The sequence below is a fragment of the Syngnathus scovelli genome, chromosome 16 (assembly GCF_024217435.2).
Source record: "Syngnathus scovelli strain Florida chromosome 16, RoL_Ssco_1.2, whole genome shotgun sequence".
NCBI lineage: Eukaryota > Metazoa > Chordata > Actinopteri > Syngnathiformes > Syngnathidae > Syngnathus > Syngnathus scovelli.
Genome location: NC_090862.1, coordinates 1510671 through 1534501, shown reverse-complemented (window position 1 = coordinate 1534501; position 23831 = coordinate 1510671). Strand labels below are relative to the sequence as shown.

At 41.2% G+C, this 23831-nt stretch overlaps 2 protein-coding genes across 5 annotated transcripts; one reads left to right on the top strand and one right to left on the bottom strand.

Annotated features, from left to right (window-relative positions):
• Positions 1 to 25: 25 nt before the first annotated feature.
• Positions 26 to 8215, bottom strand: csf2rb (colony stimulating factor 2 receptor subunit beta). Of its 3 annotated transcripts, none has more exons than XM_049746169.2 (16): positions 8099 to 8215; positions 5329 to 5395; positions 5104 to 5247; positions 4723 to 4840; positions 4479 to 4657; positions 4259 to 4413; positions 4035 to 4179; positions 3764 to 3884; positions 3522 to 3676; positions 3277 to 3410; positions 2897 to 3080; positions 2728 to 2824; positions 2566 to 2632; positions 2416 to 2495; positions 2170 to 2320; positions 26 to 2086 (listed from the first exon to the last, which is right to left on the bottom strand). In XM_049746169.2, exons 3-16 carry the CDS (start codon positions 5204 to 5206, stop codon positions 1742 to 1744), a joined length of 2034 nt encoding a protein of 677 aa, XP_049602126.1. In that variant the 5' UTR covers positions 5207 to 5247; positions 5329 to 5395; positions 8099 to 8215; the 3' UTR covers positions 26 to 1741. The 3 variants fall into 3 exon arrangements, with proteins under 3 accessions (XP_049602126.1, XP_049602127.1, XP_049602128.1); XM_049746170.2 differs by having other exon boundaries at positions 5104 to 5235; XM_049746171.2 differs by lacking the exon at positions 8099 to 8215 and having other exon boundaries at positions 5349 to 5371.
• On the top strand, positions 8108 to 23805 carry pvalb6 (parvalbumin 6). 2 transcript variants are annotated; one of them, XM_049746186.1, is made up of 6 exons: positions 8121 to 8257; positions 19776 to 19821; positions 22720 to 22785; positions 22886 to 23018; positions 23083 to 23192; positions 23350 to 23805. In XM_049746186.1, exons 3-6 carry the CDS (start codon positions 22725 to 22727, stop codon positions 23373 to 23375), a joined length of 330 nt encoding a protein of 109 aa, XP_049602143.1. In that variant the 5' UTR covers positions 8121 to 8257; positions 19776 to 19821; positions 22720 to 22724; the 3' UTR covers positions 23376 to 23805. The 2 variants fall into 2 exon arrangements, with proteins under 2 accessions (XP_049602141.1, XP_049602143.1); XM_049746184.1 differs by lacking the exon at positions 19776 to 19821 and having other exon boundaries at positions 8108 to 8257.
• The last annotated feature ends 26 nt before the right edge of the window (positions 23806 to 23831 follow it).

Genomic DNA, 23831 nt, shown 5'->3' with positions numbered 1-23831 from the left:
AGGCGGCCCATGTGACAGCACACACTTTCCACACCTTCCAATGCGTTTATTTTCCTGTTTTTATGTACGACAACGGAGAACATGATGCACACAAGCGTGAAGCAGCACACTCTAAATCAGTGGATCCACTCAAGCGCTTGCAAAGGAACAATAGGCTGACGCTGACTAGGAGACTCAGGAATGTCACTGTTTCTTTGGGGGCTGACAAAGGATGGAAAGCTAAAAACAAGTTTTAAACTCTCAAACATGGCCTGTAACTTCATTATAGATGATTACACAAATCTTCATTTTATTTTGGAATTAGAACAACTTTGAAGTCAAACAGCATCACAATCAGATTGTGATTCACATTTGCTTCCACTGCTCATGAGTTTGTGGGAACGTTTTTGGGAAAGACCCATTTTTGTTCCAGCACGACTATGTCCCAGTGCTCTTCTGGATAAAAAAAAAAATTTCCACTGCGCATTCCACACACCGCAAAGGAGAGACCAGCTCCATATTTTTCCTTTTTTTTTTCAATTCCAAGGTGATGCTAGGTGTTTCCTCAAATGTGTTACAAAACTGGCACCAACCTTAAACTGCAAATCACATTAACACAAACATTCAAAAGTTTAGCCAAAACAAAAATAAAACATTTCATAAATTGAGACTGACATGTTTGAAAGTCTGAACTTGAGTTTGACACCACAAAAGCAAATGAAGCCGTTTTTTGGACCAACCTCAATCAAATATTCTCCACTGATGTCTGACAGGAGGTGTTAATTTTTTGAATTTTGTTTGGAAGTGTGAAAGCAGGTGCAGCACAAATCAGCCACATTACTAAATTATATGGACACCCAATTAGATCATGTGACACCCTCAAGAATATTGATCTTCTTCACCGTTTTTCCTCCTTGAGGGAGTTTACCAATCAACAACTCAAATTTTGACAACTAAAGCATTTAAATGTGTAAATTAATTCTAGTGGACGCTGTGACCCGTGCAAAAGCCTAATAAAACTATTTTACTTGACATTTACAGGGTATCAGTTATTTGCAAATATTAGGGATTTATCAAGTACTATTTTTCCTTCTGTATAAAGTGTGTTTATCAAGAAACCACTCACACTCTGAGTGACCCCAAGTGTCAGATTTATAATCTTTCAATAAAAGCCCACCAACACACGATGGTTACATGTACCTGAAGCTGCAGTTCAGTATCATCATAATGTCAAGAACATATTTTATGCATTTAGCAAGCTTCAACATTGACAACAAGTTGCAAAAACACACACCTCTGTGCAAACATGCATGTATGACCATAAAGCAAACATGACCCGACTTGTGAACTTATGTACTCTTGACTTTTTATAGAAGCAGCAACTGATTATTTGCAAAAGATTATTTAACGTCTGTTTTTAGAGCTTATTTCTGTTTTGGTAAAAAAGATGACTTTAGCCCAAATTATTTTTTGGGCTCAGATAAATACTGCCCCCCACTGGTTAGATGTGACATAGTTATTTGCTGCTGTTTTTTATATTTAAAGATTTCAAGGTCGACTTTTTATCGACTCAACAATTAAGCAATAATTTTTGCTTGACGGCGGCCGCACGCCTTTTCTCGGTTAAGTGAGCGAACAAGCTCATTACATGATTTTCTTACTTATAATAGCGTTTGAGGCTTCAGCTTATCAGAACATCTACTTCCCTTTGCTTCAGTAGGCACAACAAATTCGAGCACAACATGCTCAACATACATAAGTACTAAAAGTGAGTGGGCAGAAAACAGTACCCTGAGGCCCTTACGCTAGGACAAGAAGGATTGGCGCTGTAGGCCGGAGGCAGATCAGCGCTTTTGGGCCTGATGTCGACCAGTTCATCATCCCAGACTGTGTTATCTGCACACGCGTGGCGGTTCTGCTCACACTTTTGCACGATGGCGTCGGCATCCCAGTGCGACGCCAGATCTGATGCCAAAGTGGAAACGCTGCCATGCGGGAGGCACACGTAACCTTTGCCGTTCGGGGGGAAGACCACCGACGAAGGAACATCTGGTGATGTTACTTTGTCCTCCTTTGTCTCTTCACACATGTGGTTGGATTCTAATGACTGACAAGTGTGTTTTGATGTGCATGAAATGTTTTCATATCAATTTTTGATTTGGATTTGAGGGTTGTAGATGAGCAGCTTACCTGACAGAAGATATATGGGCCGCTGAAGTGCACCGGAAGGTTACAGCCATTAACCTTCTCAACAGGGAGGGGCAAGCTATTACACTTGTAGTCCTGTCGGTCCTGCTCCACATCTTTATTTTCTGCACCCTCAGATGGCCACAGAGAGGAGCTTGGGGAGATGATGGGAGCGGAAGACTATTTTCAGTATGATGAATTCATGACTTGCGTTTGAGGAGCAACGATTTGAGTAGTGAGAAAAATTACCGTGGAGATAAGCGGTACAATTGCTGCACTTTGCAGACGTGCGTGTTCTCGTTCTCTGTAAGGATCCGGCTGGTGGCAGACTGGATGACAGAAATATTTTTCATCAGAAAACAAAACCAAAAGAACTTGGAGAAAAAAAAATATTCTCACCTTGATCTCTGACAGGGTTTTGCTTTTGGCAGGAGATGGAACGGTGCCAACCCAAAGAATGATTTTCCTGTTTGAAGATATTTTGGAATTGCAGAAAAGACCACAAAACATATTCTCTTGTTGACAATATAATAATATTTGTTTTAAAAATAAAGAAATTACCTTTGGCATACGAAGACAAACCAGACGAGCACGAGGAAGACTATGATCACTATCACGCCGATGCAGAAATAAACAATGGTGCTGATGGACCACGTGGCTACCAGGGATAAAAAAAAAAATAATTTAAAATCCATGGTGATCATTTATTATTTATTTTACAGTGCGCTACCTGCGTGTGAGGTCCAGTTTTCCGGCTCAGTCCACTCTGAGGGAATTCCTTCATAGAGCGAACCCTCTCCGGGGATGACCACAGATCTGACTTGGACCTGGTGGCGCTGGGATGGGCTCAGAGAAGCACTAAGAATGTTCACCCATGTAGAGCCTTCGGAAACGTTCAACAGGACGGACGACCCCTGCAAATTCAAATTCAGTTGAACTTGCCAATGCAAATTGTAAATCACCTTTGGAACACAACATCTCATGCAGTCATAAAAGCAGCACAGGAGAAGTTCATAATAAGAATAAAAATAGATGGAGAGCATAAAACATATTTATGAGTGTAAGCTTTCCCAGTGGTTCTAACTTAAAACTCATTTCACGGTTTATTACCTTATCCGGCATCCTGTAATAGCGCACTTGATAATATAGTCTGATTTTTGAAGCGGTGCTGGGTTGAGTCCATTGCACAATCCAGTTGTTGTCTTTCTCTTTCACTTTCACTTGCTGTGGTGGCCTGGGACAAACTACACATGGCAACGTCATCATATCATTTTTCAATGACCTTCAGTTTGCGTTGAGTTGCGAGACTGCAGTCCTGCCATTCAACACTAGGTGGCGACGCTTCAATTACTCACTGTGCTCATTGGCCTGAAACGTCTTTGCACTGCGGGTTGGTCGAAGTTCCAGAAGCAAATGCGCAGGATTCGCGACATACAGCGAGCAGCTGTATCGCACCAGTGACCTACTGGGGTCAAAGGTCACTCTGGGGGACTTACAGCAGCTCTCAGACCTTCCGGCAGAAATGACAAATGGATTAACATATGGAGGCCACCGGGTTATCGTTCTAAATGGATACGTGCGCATGCACTTGACTCACGGTGCGGTGTGGTTTTGTTGACAGGCCAGCTGGTAGGTAATCACGAGCGCTCTGCTCACCTCCCAGCTACACGTCACCTCCTTCTCACCATCAAGTACACAATACAAGTTGGGGAGCCGAGCTGAGACCAAGGAGGAATTGAGATAGAATTTGGATTATCAAGGATATATGGGGCAGAAATTTCAACTCAGTCACCTGAGTTGAAATTGATCCCCCACGATTCACTATTTGGCAATTTTTTTCATCTTCTTTTGAAATGTGTGTAAGTCACCTTGTTTAGTCCTCCACGTCACCACGGGACTCCATTGACTCCACTGGCCCACGTGGGTCCAGGCCCTCACTCTGGCCTCGTACCTGTGACCCGGAAGCAGCAGTCGTGTGTCTAATTTGACGTCTGTGCTCGTCACATTCTTAATCTGCAGACGCGACGACAGAAAGGAACTCGATGATGTTCTCCCGGTCAGAAGATTTGCAGTGACATAAATTTGTGCTTACATTCCATGTGTCCTGGCTTTCTGCCTTGTAACCAAATTGGTACAGGAGGTTTTTGTTCAGGGAGGAGAAGGTGGGATAAGGACTGGACCATGTGAACCCCAGCTGCCCATCCGCAGTGTCATATTTTGACAAATCGGCCGGTGTGCGTGCTCTCACTGTGCAACAAAAACACAATCTTGATCTTTGTCATGGTTATGATGACAACGTGATATCAACTCACAGTGATGAGAAAGCTTCACGGGCTTGCTTGCAAAAGTGGAGCAGAGTTCAGCATCGTCCTTGACGAAGAAGCCCGTGTGCTGGATACCAATGGAAAAAGAACGTGTTTGATATCGACACCGGACCGTCCTGTGCCCATCTGCGTTTTGGACCACGGCCCCAAAGGGCTCACACGGCTCCCTGCAAGCACACACGTGATCTCATCACTGACATGACGTTTCTTCTGACCTTTAAGTGGACTTTACCTGCCGTGTCGTGTGCGGAACCAAAGCCGTAGCGGTCCACGTACGTGTGGCCTCTCCCTCCACTTGCAGTAGACGTACGATTCGTAGTCGTTGTGACATTGCAATGACTCCATTAATGCTGCAAAACATATCAAATAATCATAAAATACATTTTTAAAAGATGATCATAAATAATCAATCACTTTTAATGTTGCAAATAATATAAAACAATCATAACATAAATACAAATATATAATGTAAAATAATCATAAAAAAATCTCAATCACTTTTAATGCTCCAAATAATATAAAATAATCATTTAAAAAAATCTCAATTGTTTTTTGGTGCCAAGTTTTATACAGTGTTTGACTTTTCAAATCCTTGTGAGAACACATGGCTTACCGTCATGTGAGCCATTGGTTTCGTGAATCACGCATCCATCTGGATCCGAGAAGAGAGCCAGAGTTGGGAGCAGCGAGCCGAGCAGCAGCCAGGTAAGAAGCATCTTTCTTGGGTTGCTCTCAGTAAAATATGCTATTCACAATTCTGGTGATCAGGAGCGAGGCAAAGAGAAAGTAACAAAGAGTATATTTACGCGAAATCATGAGGAACCGCACTTCTCCTTACCTCGCTCGATGAAGGCTCACCATTTTGCTGTGGCTAGGCGGAGTTTCCTCTTGCTGTCTCCAAGTTCCTGTTTCAGCCCAAAGTTTCATTTTGTGCTTCATCAGCCTTTTGACAAGGGATGCAACTTATGAGATGTTTCTCACGAAGCGATGACACAATTCCTCCGAAAGAGCTCAAGCCGCAAATGAGCTTTTCAACCCAATATGACGCAACTTGTATGAGTCAAAGTGACCAAACACATACAAAATGTCATCTGTCACAAAGTTCAGTTGTTCTTCTTCTTTCTGGTCAATTCTAATTTCTGCCTGACAAAGACATATCTTCACCTTCATCTGGAATCATTCTGACAATGACCATTTCCTCATTTCAATTTGTTTACAGTCCTATTGTGCTTGCTCAACTTCATCATAACTCCCCCTCATTCAATTTCCAAATATTTTTTTGGGTCACGGGTGAGCTGGAATCCATGACTTTGGGAGAGAGAGAGGTAGGCTCACTTGGCTGGACTGTTTGTAAAGCCAATCAAGGCACAGCGAGAAGAAAAAAAAATGATCTTGAGAAAAATGAAGTTCCTCTCTTTGAATGACTGTCCAAAACAATGAGGAACTTTGAGCAAAGAAAATAAAACCACAGCAGGCTGCTTGGTGTTTTTTTTTTTATTGTGATGACAGTCTTTACATTCTTCTAACCAATTTTGATAGAACACTAAATTTTGGCAGTAAGACAAAAGCGGATACAGCCTTCAGGTAATATTTATAACGTCTGTATTTTCGTACAGGTAGAATTTCATTTCCTTATTTTCTGAAATTATGACCAGACTTATGTGCGAGAGCAATTCATCTTTGGAATGGAATTCTATTTGTACCGCTGCGGTAATTTCTACCAACAGGAGATTGATATCCAAAATATGGATTATAATCACCCGAGCGTCAGTCGTATTTATCAAACAAACACCACTGAGCTAGAAATAACATCAGCGCTCGGAAATAGATGAACTACATTTTCAATGACTCCGTCGATATGCTGTTATTGACGGATAGCTTTGCTTTTGCCATGCACGTCAATAATCTTTCCGGCTGATGAGTGCGAGAGAGAGAAAGAGAGAGAGCGCCTGGGGACCTGTTCAAGAAGAGAGTCAATTATCAGACACATTATTAAGGAAGGTGGAGATAAAGTGGTGGAGATAAAGCATGTGCAGAAAGTGCTGCAAGCTGATAAACGGCTAGAGAAGACACATTCTAACTCTCATTCATTCCGACTTGCGCACATACACATGCATGTGTACTCCACATCCATCTACTTGACAATATTGCCATCACAGCACAATTGCATTCTATTACAGCCCAATTTCACTCCAGAAGAATACACGGAATGGAAATTGCGTTGTGTCAGCTGTGAAGCGGCCAGCTATTTAAATGCCCGTACAGTCTGTCAATGTTCTCCGGAGCTACCCGACAAGGAATTAAGACAAGTCGGGATGTCTCAAGATTGATTTCAAATGTGTTTTGTTTTAGCTTGGCAGAATACGAGGGAAAAAAAATAAAATTAATAAAAAGAATAAATTACGATTAAAAAATGGTTTTCATGCTTTCAAATGAGCCACAAGAGGACGAGCAGAAAGAGAAAATGGATGGGCCAATATCCGTTAGGATATCATCATCATTAAAAATATACTGATGATATCACCCATCATAAAATATCCATTCGTCCATTTTTTTCCAATTTTATCATTAGGGCCGTGGGTGTACTGGAGCTCATCCCGGCTGGACTTGAACGAACCTAACATGCATGCTTTTGAAATTATGGGGGAAGCTAAAGTACCATAAGAATAACTGCATGATATATACATAAATATAAATAAATATGAAAATAGGGTTCTCATGAGGAAATTTAAATAAGAGGCTGAATCTGTCAGTTTTTTTATGTACTCACTCAACCAATGTGACCTTGTGGGGGAAAAAAAGGAATCTCCACCGACAGGAATTAAATCTCCACCTCAGGGTGAATAAATCTACGCCAGCAGTTTTAGAGGCAACTCGGAATTTTAAAAGCTTTCCTGATTTAAAATGTGTCTTAGTATAAAGAAGACCTGATCCGTAATTTGAGATCATTCATTTTTTAACTTGGAGCTGTTTTTTTTATATCTGTGCATTTGAGCCTTGGAGAGGCATCGTAAATGTCAAACGTGGCCCATGTGACTGGAGTAAGAAAGAAAAAAAAAAACACTTACGGGTCACATGCACATCAAGTTAAAGTTTGAAAAGAAAAAGATGGATCAGTGGATTTTCATAATTCTCTATTCAATTCAGTTCAAACCCTTTCTTTCCTTTTCAGTTCAGCACCCTTTCACTGGACAGTGACAGTTTTTTGCTCGCCTTTGGACTCCTCACTCTCTTCAATCTTTCGACTTCACAATGATCCATGAATTTCATTTTGGGATCCAAACTATCTTTAGCCTTCCTCACCCCTTTTTTTTTCTTTAACTCCCAGGGTGTAGTGAGTTATTACTCCAATGTGGCAAGACTGAAACCCATTATTGGATTACAACGTGATTGAATGGGCAGCTTTGTCTCCAGAGTCTTGATGCATCTGACGACTTTAATTCATATTTTTCAAACCATTTTGATGCATTTTATTCCTACGGGCATTTCTTCTCCTCTCTCCTCCTCCTGTTTAATATCACATACCCCCTCCAATCCCAATCCGGCACTCCCTCCCTCCACTCCTGCTTTATCTCTCCCTCCCTCTCTCGTTCTCCCCTTCATCTCACCTCCAGCCAGCCTCCTCCTCAATCGCGCAGCATCCACTTTCTCTTTCTACTTCTCTTTTCTCCACTCGGCTCTCCCGTCAGCAGCTCTGCAGGCTCGCTGCTCTCCGTCCAACCGCCGAGGACTCAGAGGCACTCAGGACTAAGTCTCTGTCATTGCAGGTAAGTGGGACTGTTGATCATTGAGTGATTTTGGAGGCGGATGGGCTGAAAAAAAAAGAAGAACAAAAAAAAAGTAAAGAAAGAGGAGAAACAAAGTGTATGATGTCGGGGTGCGTTTGGTGTATTACACAATGGTGTCGAAAAAGACTTAAAATACACAATTAGTGGTCGATAACGGGTTCATCAAAATTCCAAATTAAGATATGTCACCACTAAAGCAGCTCAATAATTACAATCTAAAAATGAAATATAAGCTAGAAAATATGATGACAGGATTGGAGCATGATTTCAACTGGAGGCAAAATCCCATTCACAAACCGGAGCTGAGAAGTGGCCATGATGATTGGTTCTCTCAAACCTGTGAGTCACGGTGTGTGTGCATACATGTGTGTGTGTGTGTGTGTGTGTGTGTGTGTGTGTGTGAAGGGGGAAATCCATTACATTCTTTTACAAGCGCTGGTGAGTCTCAGAGTAGACACTTGAATGATTTTCTCTTTGTACACTACATATGCACTGCATGGCCAGTGGTGCAAATTGTGATGATGATGAAGATGAAGATGAGCGAGTGTCACATTAAAATACATTTTGGTACCATTGGCGCAACGCAATCTAACATCTCATGGCTGTTTTGATTTTGCAGCTTTTTTCTCTCCTTAAATCTTTTTGACTAGTTGCATCTGTCGCTGCTGCGCTACAAAATCTGCCCTTCAGGATGAACAGCTGTGTACTGAAGGGCAAAGAGACTTTGGATATGTTCTCAGGTGGATTATAATGGCTATCTAGAGAGAGGATGAGATTTTTCCCAATGCACACCTCAATGTTAGGCATAAACTATCATTGTTATATGATTATTTCATTCAAATAAACTTACATGACTGTAAAGCACACCAGAATGTTGACGAGTTAGGGTATGAAGAGGACCTAGACTTGAATCTTGAGGAACACCTGATACTCTCCAGTACAAAAGTTAGTATTTCTTCTATGCAGTTACAAATAAGCGTTTGCGCCGTTGTGAGGATGAACACTCTCGGCCAATTAAAATGACACCTTTAAATTCAGTGCAGGCAAGGGGTGTGGCCTTCATGGCAGAAGTAGTCCAATGCAGGACATTGGCGTGCACAAAATACATTTAAGAAGAACTGCAAGAACATCTCCATTTACGGATGATGTAAAGCTGCTCATAATCGTCCTTCATCGTCTTTGAAACGCAGACCATTTCCCAATTAGCTAGCAGTCAGGTGGAAACGATGTTAACATCCACACTTGATTTCCTGGGGAATTGTGTCACTTAACAAGCTCTGTGGAGTGTGAAATGCCACGTATGACTCCAGGGGAGAGAGTTGAAGACAGGTGTGGAATGGCACCATGCCGGTGCGACTGACTCTCATTGTCCCTGAGGTGCGGACATGCAAGTCGCCTTGAAATTTGACCTGTGTCAGTGGTCCAGGTGTTTACGTTTCCAATATTTTGACTATATATGGCCGCCCTGATCCAATTAAAGCCTCTGAGTGACAGCAGAGAGCTGACAGGGGGTGTCGCTTGGAGCCTGTCACGTGTTTGCCCCTGACATGACTTTTGGATTTTGTACATTGAAATAACACGTTGTGAATAGATAAGGGGCAAAGGACAAATAATGGGGACCATGCAAATTGGAAGAATGTGTTGAGATGAGGACTTGTCCTTGACACCTGCGATCGTCGTCTGCTAATTCATTCATCTATGCGCGACATGCTAGCGACTTATTGCTACGTGCCTTTACAGAAAAAATGCATTTTGTACCTTATGATACACAATATGATTTTTTTTTCTCCATTTATGCAATTCCACTTTTATATCTGATCACCTGAGGGCAACCCTAATCATAATGTAGTCTGCAATAAACCAAGTTTGACACATTTCCGAGCTAGTGGCCGCTAAATTTGTGTTTGGCCATAATATACTCATGCCTCATTATGCAACATGATTGATTCATCCATCCATACCTGTATGGGCAAATTCAACCTGGTTTTTCTTTTAATATGATTGCCTTTAAGTCCCTTAATACTCAGAAGAAATGTGCTAACTTAAGATCCCTCATTGCAATTGTTAAAATGAAAATCTTCCTCAGGCAAGACGTGCAAATTGCACGACACGCATAAGGCCACCACGTCGCTACGCTTTCTCAACCACTTTGCCTGAATAATTAGCCTTGCCAACCACGGAACGGAGTTCGCCTTGAGAGAATTTGCATTTGTGCTGATTTTGTCATGAAAAAGTACAATTAACCTCACGTTCGGGGCACTTGTTAAAGGACGTTAATTAAAACGCGGCGATAAGAGAATAAAGTGGAAGGCAATGTATTTTTTATTTTTTTTGCTGAGGTGGCAAAAAATGAATTCGACACATGGCTACATTTGGATGCTTTGTTCTCATTTTTGGGGTGAACAGCTGGTCACAAACATAAATGGACAGTGGCAATAAACTCTTGTAATTTAACTGGCATCACACCGGATGATTTCACACTCATTCCGGACTAAACATGGAGATTTTGCTCCACGTGATCTTTGCCAAGGTCAAAGAGGCAGATGGCACGTGGGAAAGTATGCCTTTGTCTTACTGATGCAAGACATATCCAGAAGATGGCGCTATTCTGGGTTTAAAAATGTGTATTTTATATTTGCCAGAAGGCAGGCTAGTTTGTTTGTATTTTTTCCTACTTCTCAAAGATATCAGATTGGTACCATCAGTTGAATATGCGCTAAAGTGGATTCTTGAGACTATCAAGCTTCCATCTTTGTTGCAAGGTCATGTAAACAAGAAACCTTTGTTATCCAAACAAATCACTGTGTGTCCTTCAGGGAGTACTTTTGTGTAGTTGAGTGTATTCTGGAAGGTGTTTCCAAAAAAAACATCAGTGTGACAAGAGGTACAAAAAGTTGATGCTAACTTTAGAGTGACACAAAGGTTAGCCCAGCACAAAGAGACTCAACTCATTTCTAATTAGAAAAGCCATAACCTCTTAAATGAGATCATTAGCAAAGCCACGGTCAGATGGGAACAGAGTGCGAATGAAAATGGATTGAGACTTTTCTTAATTTAGAGCCTGCTCCTTTTTTTTTTTTTAGGGAAAGAAGAATTAAAGAAGATGAGGATGTGACCTATTTTGTTACTGCCACTTAAAAGCCTTCACTTGGGAAAACAGGCAATTTATTTATAGACTTACACCATTTTTTTCAAATTGGTAAAAAGCATCATTAATAGGTGAAGCAGTTAGTTGGCAATCAGCATTTAAAGGTCTGACTCGGCATATATTTTTATAACACCATCATCAGCATCTGATTATAATATAAACAATTTAAACAAATAAACAGGCACTTGAGGTACTTCAATAAATGCACATTTCTTTTTCAAACTTAAATCATGGGAATTGGGGGAAAACAGAATTGCATAATCAACTAAGAGTGTGAATGACAGCTAATCTCAATAGCTGAGATTAGGCTCAACTAGCAAAACAAGCATTTGGCGTGGAGGCTTTCCCTCAATCCGTCCATCCGTCCATCCAGCCATCCATCCATCTATCCCTCACTTTGGCACGTCCTGCTCCTCATGTCCTTTCTCTGGATTCATCTGACCTTCATTCCTTACCACTTCATTTCATTTAATCCATAAACCATATCAAATCAAGCGGCACCTTTCCCAATTGCCAGCTCATCGACTCGCCGCTGCTAATCGACTGTTTGTCAAAGTTAAACTAGAGTTTTTTTTTACCCGTCACATCACGAACTTATCAAAGTAGAACATAGAAGTGTCCATCTTCACTCAATTTTGGTTGCACTCCAAATTGTCCACATTTCTTTTTTTGGGGGGGGGGGGCATTCAAACCTCAAGGTGTCATTGTATTTGATTTCAAGCCTTCATCTCTGCTGGAATTCTGGTCATGACTGAACACCAACAGTGATGTTATGCAAAATTAAACAAAAAGTTTGTATGATGTGTCCAAATAGTTGCGATGAAAGGATTACTTTGATCATACGCAATTCTGATAAGCAATCAAAGGCACTTGGATCAAAGTAAGAAGAAGTTTTACATGTTGACTTGACTCTAATATATATTTAAAGTGCTTTACCTTCACTTCCTTTGGTCTCCTTTTCAAAAAGCAGCAGAAGAGGTCAAACAATCCATTTTGGCATTGTTGTCTTCTTAATTCCTGCAAGTTTGAAAATGTGCAGAATTATGCTTCGCTGATGTAACCGACTTCGAAGCGACTTTGTTGTACACATACCTCTATTCACACTTTACCTCGGAGCTGAAAGTCACGTCTTTTGTAGCTTTATGAATGGCCGCGTATCACGAGTGAAAGCCACTCGGGCTTCCCTGACCTCTTTTCATCCTTCCCCTCATTTTGTAAGAAGCCACCAGCAGGCCCGAGGCCAGTCCTGAGCGGCCGGCGCGGGCCAAGGCTCACATTTGTGTACGGGTGCGTGTCTTTGTGTACTATGAGCCACCACGGATTAGCCGCTTTCTGCTGCAAGGTCAGCGGCGGTCTAGCACGCATCGGCAGCGCTGCAGGAGACAAATGGGTGCGGGTGGAAAGGATGTCATCTGCTGCTGACCAGATATCACTGGAGTTAGCCACACAAAGCATCACACACTTCCCGTGTTCAATCATGTGGAGTGACATGAGCAAACGAAAATAGCACTATAAATGTTAATGGAGCAAAGTGGAGTATGTCGACACTTGCTTTACTCCTCCACGTCTACGTAAACACTTAGCAGCAAGATTGAATATTAATGAATGGGACGATATTTACACAGTGTCCCTGCTGTGTCTTTTATTGAATGCGTCCATCTATGAGGAAGTGCATTCACTTCACATTTTAGGATGGCTTAAATACTAAAGAGTTAAAAAAATGGATGAAAGTCAGACTTACCTCTAACAAGGTGGCTCCATAGGTATCTTCTGCATTTTCTGATTTTTTTCCTCCGAGGATGGCGCCAGCCAGCAGTTTTGATGAGGACACACGTAAAAAAAAGTTTAAAAAACTGAAAAACAAAAATAATACCCTTCCACTGTCAAATGACCAACAAATTGGTTTAAATACTGTTTAAAAATTCTTATTTCAAATCGACTTCCTGTTGTTGCCCTGAAATAAGAAAAGCACAGGTCCAAACAATTTTCACCTCGATCAATTGTAATTATTACTTGCTGAAAGGCTCTGATTAGTTGATTAAAAATGGGAGGCCTATTCCCTGCAATGATTATAAACATTTTTTGGGTTGTTTACAGAAGTGACCTGAGGGCCCATCTAGAAATCAAGAGTGCTCCTTCTAACGTGTGACTTTAACAAGCCCTAGCTCTTTCCAATAACTCGCCTCTCCCGTTGCCAGACGCTGGTCCAGAATACAAATTGTGTTTTCCTTTCTTTATTTGGGTAGGCGGTAGCGCAGGAGGCTTGATGGGCAAAATGTTGTCGGCCAAGTCGAAAAGGAGCCTGTAATAAGGTGATGAAGCTGCTCCATTCACAAAAAGACAAGAGGACAAAGAGGCTGGAATGGAAAAGTGGCGAGAACATATTGGATGGCGAATGGACGAGGAAATAACAAATGAATAAATGGGACCAAAAAAAAACGGTCTTTTGTCATTGTATCTGATTGGGCCCAAAAATATATCATGAATTAAATGAAATAATATTCATAATAAAAATACTGTAAGACATAAAAAGAAGCATCAGACTTTAGAATGCATTGATTAAGGGCTTTTTTTTTTTTTGAGTTAGCATTTTGTCAAATAATGTTATCCGGCAAGCCTAACTGGACTCTATCACCGAGGAGAGAAAAAAAAAAAAAAAACAAGGCCCTTGCATCACACTGAGAGGCAGAGAGGCATGACGAAGACTGCAGCATTTTCAGAGGCGCATTTGCACACACCGCACTGCAGCTTAAACCACAATTACAAAATAGTTAACATAGAGTCAACATTGCTTTACTTATGATTTAATACAACACATTCATTTTGCCTTAACAGGACATTTGATGTTATTTGTTTAGAAGATTTTTTTTATTCTTTAAAAAGTTCCTAATTACTATATTTAATTTAAATAGCCTGAAAGCATCCCAACCTTGAGTGCGACGTAAATACTTAGCAATGACTTGCATCATCTGCACTACTGTTACGCTTTGTGAATATTTTGGCAGAAAAGTTGGCCTTGGGGGAGGTTTATCTTTGTCTGGCAATGTTAAGGACTCCAACATAAGAAGCGGCGGCCCGCCCACTGACGAGGAGAGAAGAGGTCAAAGTCAAGCGCATCATTTCCATTACGCCTCCATTGTGTTGATGCAGCAAAGTGCAAAGAACACTGCAGAAGAGCGGGGGACACCCTTTGCAGTTATCACTTGCTGGGCAGATCAAATTCAACTGCTAAGCTAAGGGATGCTAGCTGCTAACCAGCCTTGCACATTGCCACAGCATTCCCTGCACACAGCACATTCTAAACATACTGATTGTTGAAGGTCATTGCTTATACATTCCCATTTGCTTTTTTGCACTGCCCCAAGGTTGTGCTAGACTAATCACACCGGCTGCTTTCACGCATATTTGCTGAGTCAGCGCATGGCTTGAGAAATTTGCTCGGTTTACTGATTCGGCGGACTTTGAAGTTAAAGTTAAAGTCCCGATGATCATCGTCACACACACATCCGGGTGTGGTGAAATTTGTCCTCTGCATTTAACCCATCCCCATGTGATTTTGAGGGAGAGGAGAGCAGTAAGAAGCAGCGGTGCCGCGCCCGGGAATCATTTGGTGATCTAACCCCCCAACTCCAACCCTTAATGCTGAGTGCCAAGCAGGGAGGCAATGGGTCCCGTTTTTATAGTCTTTGGTATGACCCGGCCGGGGATCCCAATGATCGTGAGCAGCAGGGAGGGGGGCCCCATTTCAACCCCTTACACTGAGTGCCAAGCAGGGAAGAAATGGGTACCATTGTTATAGTCACTGGTATGACTCGGCCGGGGTTTGAACCCACGACCTCCCAATCTCAGGGCGGACACTCTCCTCTTAGGCCACTGAGCTGGTAAAATCAGAAGTCAGAAGTATCCCACTCAATCTTAGAGTCCAAAAAAATAATCACATAGCTAATGAATTTACGGATTTTTTTTGGGGGGGTGTGCAAAATTTCTTTTCGCTTCATAGATGGAGGATTCAGAAATTGATGGTGAGTTGTTTTCTTATAGGGAACAGATTGTGTTAAATAGTGACATTGTATAATTCTTATATCTAGGGAGACAGCCAGCTAGGAAAAAAAAATAATTGAGGTGTAAAGGTAAATATTTCCAGCGCACATTAATGTCTACATTATCACTGCACATTTTTATTTTTGTAAATTGCATCAATTGCAGAATGATAACACTGTTGTCTGACAAAGTGACCACAGATGGCCGACAAAACGTGTTTTCCTGGAAAGGGGAGGGGGGGGGGAGGCTTAACTGTATGTCTCCTCATATGGGCATCATTCTGTGCACTGCACCTGGGTTAGAAGAGCTTCTCTACCAAATGATCCCATTGGAGGGAAGCCGCAATGGAGGGAGGACAGAACGAGAGACAAAATATTGAATCAAGGATTTAGAGGCGAGGGGAAAAGGGGATCCAAAATGTGCCGGGGAGAGAGGGCAATGATGAGATCACATAAATGTGTTTTGCTAACAACAAATGCACGTGGGAAATTAACGGCCGGAGAGACAAAGAGTGGGGTGGCGAGTAGATGGATGCCGAGGCAGACAGATAAATGAGGTGGCTTGCCAGGGGACCTTCCGTGGGATGCACGCAAATGGGTGAAATTAGAAAAAAGGGAAATTACAAAGAAAAACAGACAATGGAGACTGGGAAAGAGGATGATGACTGTAATTCATTCCAAACATCAGGCCAAAAGTGATGAGATGTCACTTAGCACTATTTGAATGTAGAAGGTGTCACAATACTTTTTTTTAACAATAATTTTAGTTGCTGTTTATGAATGGGATCTATGAAAATTGGGTATTGTCAAAATTGGGTGCATGTTTGGTCAAGAAAAATCAATGCAGAAGCTACTTGAGATGCACAAGTCCAATTTTGTTCCATCTCACCTGAATGGAGAGTGGCAAGTTGACAAAATGAAGGACAACAACCAAGACCTTGATGAAAATAATGGACGTCAGCCAGCTAAGAGAAATCAAGATGTGGCTTTCTCTTGGCAAGAAAAGACGAAGGACAGTTATCACCTTGACAGCGGAAGAAGAGATGGAAGGGAAAAAAAAGAAGAGGGGATGGATGATATGGAGAATGAAGGAGGACAAAATGAGAAAATGAATGAGGCAAACAAAAGCCCTCACGTTAAAACACGCTTCCATCTGTCAGAAAAGAAAATTGAAAATTCCTTCTCTGCCTCCGGATTGTTTGCGGTTGGCTACAAACGTGTTTTCGCTCCTGTTGCATCAATACTGTACTTTGGGGAATTGAGCATTTCTTCTATCTAAAATGAGTCTCCAGAAGCCTGAATGGAATGCAAATGGATCACCATATGGACTCGGTGTGGAGTTTCCATGTTCTTCCCAGGCAACTCTGCTTTGCTGCCACATGGTGTATGTGGGGACACCACCATTTTTTTTTTATATCATCACATTCTCATCATCAGCAATTCATGCACTTCCTCCTTGTGTCCCAACTCATGCCAAGTCTCATTAATGTTATCGAGCTTCCAGCCGCAACTTGTTTTGATCATCCAAACCCGTTTGTTGTGCACCATGGCAAGTGGAACGAGGACCGTTTGGCACGCCACAAGCAATTTCGACCATATAATGTGTTAACTTCACAAGTAGAAGACGTTGCAAATGATAAAGGCCAAATATTGCTGTCACTCATTGGCAGAGCTAGAGGGGGGGAAATAAAGGGCAATGACCTCCTGCAATTTCCTTTGGGTATGTAAAAATACAGTTTTTGTTTGTTTTGTGGACTAGTTGTGATGTCTTGGTTAGAATTACGTGAGCGCAAAAAGCATGTACAGTAATTGCGGAAGTGTCCGGAGGGATGACCGAGCTGAAGCGTCAGCCTGAAGCCGATAGAGCCCAGTTCTATCCAAAGCAAGCCAAGCGTGAGAGCATGAGCAAGAAGCAGAAAGCAATGAAGTGAAATTAAAACCCGCTGGTGGTTAGACGCTGAGGCTTGACTCAATTCTGGACCTCTTCAAGACAATAAACCGGAAAAACTAGCCGCAATGCAGGCACAACATTAGTCGCAACTTCTAAAAGGTCTTTTAAAAGTCTTTTGCGGTGTTTTATGTGTACCAGAGCAGATGGAAAGATAATTTGGTAGTTTTCAGGCTAGCATAAAATAAAGCACAATGAAAAGATTTAAGGAGCTAAAAAAAAATCGATATTTTTGAATAGATAAAAAAAAGCTGAATAAAACTCCTTTGAGTGAAAACAAGGTTGCTGGAGTTCATCTTGACAGTCCATGCGGCTGCACTGGCAGTCCCCCGAGCCGTCCGTAATGTAATAACGGCCTGCGGCAGTCACAAGGGCGCACCTAATAAGGCTAACAAGTCATGTCAGCATGGGACATTAGTGGCCAGGGGATCGATGCGCACCAAATTCAGGTGCATTAAGCCGACTTAATTATAGCCTCCTTTGTGTCCACACACACGCTTAAAATGTGCGCCGTGACACATTTACTTTGAAAGGATTTGTTGAATTCATTCACTACCATTTTGCATTTGTTACTGAGATACAATGTCTTTAAAAGGAGAACAAAGGGGAAACAAAAAAGCAACAGTTACCTTATTTTGCTTACTGCTGCAGCCTTGCAAGCTCATGAAAAAAACAAAAAAAACAATCTAACAGGCAGAAGTGTCGATGTTGGCTCAACATGCCCTATTTCACAAGACCACAAAGCAATTCAGTGTCCTACAGTCAAATACGGATCCAGGATTTTTAATCTACTCCTGAGAATGTTCGTGTTTGGCCTGCTGATGATGCCAATTCGCGAGCGCTTCTTTTATATATTTTCTTTTTGCATCCTACTGTTCGCTGTTGGAGCCCCGAGTCAAAATGAGATTAGTACACAGAGGTGCCCGAGAAGAATATTATCTGAGCGCTCATGAAACATATTAAAAAAATCCAACACCTCCGAAAGTGATTAAATAAAAACGAATATGATAATCTCGTCTGCCGAGTTGTTGTTAGTTGTGTCAGCCTAATAAATTGTTAATGGGGAACACGTGCGCAAGCCTTGTTTAGTTTTAATTAATCTATTTGATGGATGATATCCGCTCTTCCTTTCAGCTTTGCACACAAACGAGAATCCTTTTCCCGGCTGAGTCGTGGAATGGAGGGGAAATTACATTAAGATGTAATACAGTCGGCACACGGTGAGCTGGTTAATGTGTGTTAATGAAGCAATCAATAAACGGAAAAATAAACTGTGCATAAAGGGCACATTTGCGCGACTGGCGGGCCCAAGGTGCTCTCTCTTTTATTTGGTTATTGCGCTAATGCATTTGTAATGCGCTGCATCTTGTTTGAGGTCATAACAACTTTCCTCTGGTTTCATGAAACGACAACAAGACGCTGCCGCGGCCAATAAATCACGCAACCTGCGATGAAATCGATTTGCAAAGCTGCGCCGCTTCTATTTGGAAACCGAGGGGGAAGAGCTGTAATTATGTTTTCTATCGAGAGGTACAACAGATGAATGACAGCACGGCAACTAGAAAGTTCGATAAGTGACCCACCCGAGTGCTCCTGTCTACATCTTGCCATCTAAATGAAACCCGACAAATTCTCTCTTCACCTGCGCAGACGTCTGCCTGTCAACGCATCATCACAAAGGTCACTCGGTAAATTTGCTTCTCCATCCATCCATCCATCCATCCATCCATCCATCCATCCATCCATCCATCCATCCATCCATCCATCCATCCATCCATCCATCCATCCATCCATCCATCGTGACAAATTGTTTGAGCACAACGGGCCGCCATTTTCCCATTAGTATGCCAATCAGCCGCCATATATTCATTCATTTGTAACAACCTGCATGGGAGTCCCATAAGTAATCAGGCAGAGTCTAACCTTTCCAACGATGGAGACACGGACATAATCAAACAATGCGAAGCCGGGCCTCAAATTAGGATGTTGTTTAGCTACAAAGCGATTGATTGTGTTGATTAAGTATGTGATGTTGTCATTGATGTGGAAATAGAAGGAGGCCATGAAAGGCGTCCTCCTGGCTCCTCCCCTGATAGTTCCCCTTGTACGACAACAGTGTCCCAAGCGTTGAGTAAAACCAAACCTCCTTGCTTATGTAGATTTGTCAGCGTCTTATTTTCTCCTTCCTTCATCCTTGTCTCATCTAGCATTCCATGGTGGAATCCAACGTTGACCTCCCAACTACGTCGGCGGCCTCATCTCTCCCTTTCCGCTTCCCCCCTCTGCGTCAACTCCCTCTGCTTTTAATCTCGTCTCCGTCATTTCTTGTTTAATATTCTGTCTTTCATTATCATCATCCAGGATTACCTGTCAGAACTTCATCGTGCTTTCATCTTGTCAGAAGGAGGTGAGAGGCTCGCCTCTGGTGGCCTTTTTTTTTTTTTTTTTTTGCTGCCGTGATGCCGACGTTTTAATTGTACCGATAAAATAGTTGGATATTTGTTTGTTTGCTCGTGCTAACAAGTAATCCTTTAAAGTTAATTAGTGGCAATAAATTGTAAAGAAAAAAAAAAGGTGCAATTAGGTTTGTTCCTAACGGAGGGAAGGAAAAGAGAAAACACATCAAGAGTATTTAATATATCACCGGAGATGCTAAATGCTTTGAAGCAAGTGTTAAATGGAAAGAGAAAGCTTCAATTAAAAGTGGAAAGAAAAGAGACAGACAATGCTTTGGGAAAGACAGAGTGGCCATGGGGTGGTGGTCGTAATCATCTCAGAGGGGGATTAGAGGACAGAGAGGTCCCTTGGGTGGGCGGAGTGAGAAAATTAGGTGAAGAAATCCAATAGCTGCAAGGAGGAAGGCACAATAGGGGGGAGGGAGGAAGGACAAAACAAGGGTGGGACTAACAAAACATGGCTGGCCCACTCTGTGATCATCTTTAATAGCCATGTTAAATAGTATAAAGAAATATATAAGATTAGAATAATATAAAAATATGATAAAATAATACATATATATATTTTCAGTTTTTCATTCAGAGATGCAGTCATGGAGTGTCTAAAATGCAATCAAAGTCAATAAATCAAGTGAAATAGAGTCATCCAAAATAAAAGATCGAAGATGCTATTTGACTTCCTGAATTGGCTCCTCCATAGAATGAGATTAAATTTAGATAGTGAGACAGCATCTCCAGCAGGTAATTACTTTCCGATAGCGAACGTTTGCTTGCAAAATGAGAAGCGCTGCTTTCCCGGCCGGGGCTTACTTGCGATTTATTTCAAGGTCACATTTTAATTACACCTAATTAGACTGACCGCGCTTTAACGGGTGTAGCCAAACTTTGTCAAAATGCTGATGGAAGCAAACTTGTTGATTCACCCATGAGGAATGATCTATGGATTTATAAAATAAAAGGAAATCTTCATTGCGCTCATGCATGTATTCCACTATGAACATTCACTAACAGAAGATACTTGGATAATTAAAGTTAATGAGATGGACACTCAAGGAAACATTGCGGACTTTTTTTTCTTTTTTTTTTTCCAAGGCTTACAATGAGTGCTTGGAATAATGGGCATTTTTAATTTGTTTGTTAATATTACATGCAAATATGTCAAGTGGTCTCAGCACTGGCGCCGCTTTTATTATGTTTGTTTTGCAAATGAAGCTCATGAATGTGTATGTACGTTTATTAGACTGCAAATCGTAGCAGAATGTGTCACATGGGAGGATGGATAAAAGTTTGGAATATGTTATGACTTATTTGCGGGTTCGAATACAAGCACCTTTTTGTTTTATTTATAATTATTATTATTATTTTCTTAATTGTTCCTTTTGTTGTGTTATTTTGTTTTTTTACTACATTTTTTTTAGTTACTATACATCAAACATAAAAAGCAGACGCAGAGTTAAATCCACATTTTTTGTTTTTTTTGTCCGCATCTATTTGCGTGTTCTTCCAATCAGCATCAACCGAAATTACTGTTAGCGTTCATTGCATTTCAGCATCAATTATGTAAATATTATGCAATTTAGAGGAGCTTCATGGGACAATAAATTAGCTCTCAGGCTTAGGGAAATAATAGCTGCTGCAGCTATTTATATAACAGTAACTCATCCTTCTCGGTTCCTAATATAAAAGCATTTTTGAGTCATTATTTGAAATGTCAGCGAATCTATAAATGCAAACTTCCTGCAGCCTTTATACTATTACTGTAAATAAATATCAGTTCACTTTGTCCAATTCCGCTGAGAGCTGATTGGCTTAGGTTATCACACCAAGTCAATCTTAGCCGGCCGCTTCAGTGTTTGCTTTCCCTCCAGACACCTTTGTGCTATAGGTCACAAAAGAAGCTTGCGCTGGTAATAATAAATGATTGAACATGTGGGCCACACAAGTTAAGTACTGCTCACTATTGATCCATGTGTGCAGGCCTGTGTCACCAAAGTAGATAAGACTCCAGAGCTTCGAGAAGATCATATATCACCTGCTGTGATACAAACCACAAATGGAGGTCACCTTCATTAATACAAGTGCTTGTCTGGATAAATGCTACCGTTAACTTTGGACAAATACATGATGTTATTTCTTCTGTGTCTTAAGTCATTTAAATATTGACGGTACAATTAAAAGCTAATAGATGGGTCACCACACTTCAAATGAAGCGTCAGCCTGTGTTTTGATTGGAAAAAAGATGTATAAAATACTTTTAAATGCACCTCGCACGGCTATATTGATTGTCTAGTGAAGGATGAAGACATTTGTGTCTACATCCAACTTCTACAGTATCTTTGTGTTCAAGTTTATTAAGAAGGAGAGTGCATCTGTCAAAGTCCCAAGAGGGGACACCTTCATAAGGTTGTGTCAAGCCAAAGCGCTACTTTTACCAGATATAGAGTGGATATTTAAAAATCTATACACAACCGCAATTATTTTGCTTATATTGTCGTTATAATTCACATTGATAGTGGAAAACATTTTAAACGATTAATCATTATTAATTTTGTTGTATATTACAAAAACGAATTGAACAGGGGTGTGTAGACTTTTTCTAGGGGCATCTATGTCATCAGAAGTGGGATGGATAGTGAAGTCTCATTTAGTATTTCCGAGACAGCTGAAGACTCAGATGGTCTGTTTAATCCCCGCTGACTTGGCCTCCGGCCCTTCAGCCCGCTTTTATGTGTAGCGGCTCTACAAGGAAAATCTTCTAGTCGTATATACGGCGCTGGCTGCCATCTGTGCTTCTTCCTTTGACTGCTTCATTCTACTCCTGACCCTTTCTCTTTTTTTGTCTCCAACAGCCAAAATGGCGATGAACAGCATCCTCAACGCTGACAACATCAAGAAAGCACTCGATGCATTTGCAGGTAAATTCAAGTGAAACATTTTCGACGGCTTCCACTCGGACAAGATACGGTTTGGTCACGACGTGAACTTTTTGTGCATCGATACGTTTTGTGTGCGCAGTGGCCGACTCTTTTGACCATAAGAGGTTTTTTGATATGATCGGCCTGAAGAACAAATCTGCTGACGATGTGAAGAAGGTCTTCACGGTGCTGGATGCCGACAACAGTGGCTACATAGAGGAGGAGGAGCTCAAGTAAGAGAAATAACAATGATGAAATGAAGCCTAAATAGAATTCTGATGTTTTGAATCCGCTTAGATTTGTCTTGAAGGGCTTTGCCAAAGATGGCAGGGACCTGACCGATAAGGAAACCAAAACATTTTTACACGCAGCCGACAAGGATGGAGACGGCAAGATTGGAGTAGAAGGTAAAAGGACCATAACAGTACAGCTGCATGGAGTCTAGTAATATTTTTATTTTATTTAAAATAAATAAAATAATTAAATAAATACTTTTTAGATTAATTTGATTTTTTAAAATTATTTTAAACAATGTTTTTATTTTATTTTTTTCGCTTCTCTTAGAGTTTACCACCCTTGTGAAAGAATAAGCACCTGTGAAGACCAAGCCCAAAAGACCTCCTGACCCCATGGCCTCCATCCTTTTGACTGCACAATAAAGCCAACCAAACACATTGCCCCCAAGCCACACGCACTCATCCCATCTTCTCCCTTTTCTACAAACTCTTTTTGTTTGCGCTTATGTATAGAGAATAAAAACATGCCTGCAGGACGTAGACCTTGCATTATAAAGCAAAGTAGATATGTGGAGAGATAATATGCCAGACCTATTTTCTTTCCCCCCCCCTCTGTGCTTCATCCCCTTATCTACATATCTTTCTTATTTTAATTTTCTCAGCCATTGCAGCCCCTTCCCCTCCCAAATCAAAATGAGACGTATTATTGTCACGCCATAAGAAGAATGCGGTTAAGCTGTGAATGAAAATAAATATGAATAAAATGAAGACCATGTGACTTGAACTCACTTTGTTTTTTTTTTTTTTTTT

Bases quoted from the DNA above. Each gene is read 5' to 3' on its own strand.
- csf2rb (XM_049746169.2), bottom strand. From the start codon at position 5,206: ATGCTTCTTACCTGGCTGCTGCTCGGCTCGCTGCTCCCAACTCTGGCT. The intron at 3,885-4,034 runs GTGACTTACACA...CCTTGGTCTCAG, and splicing joins GACGTGGAGGACTAAACAAG to CTCGGCTCCCCAACTTGTAT. The intron at 2,496-2,565 runs GTGAGAATATTT...TCTGTCATCCAG, and splicing joins AAACCCTGTCAGAGATCAAG to TCTGCCACCAGCCGGATCCT.
- pvalb6 (XM_049746184.1), top strand. From the start codon at position 22,725: ATGGCGATGAACAGCATCCTCAACGCTGACAACATCAAGAAAGCACTC. The intron at 23,019-23,082 runs GTAAGAGAAATA...GAATCCGCTTAG, and splicing joins ATAGAGGAGGAGGAGCTCAA to ATTTGTCTTGAAGGGCTTTG. The intron at 23,193-23,349 runs GTAAAAGGACCA...CGCTTCTCTTAG, and splicing joins CGGCAAGATTGGAGTAGAAG to AGTTTACCACCCTTGTGAAA.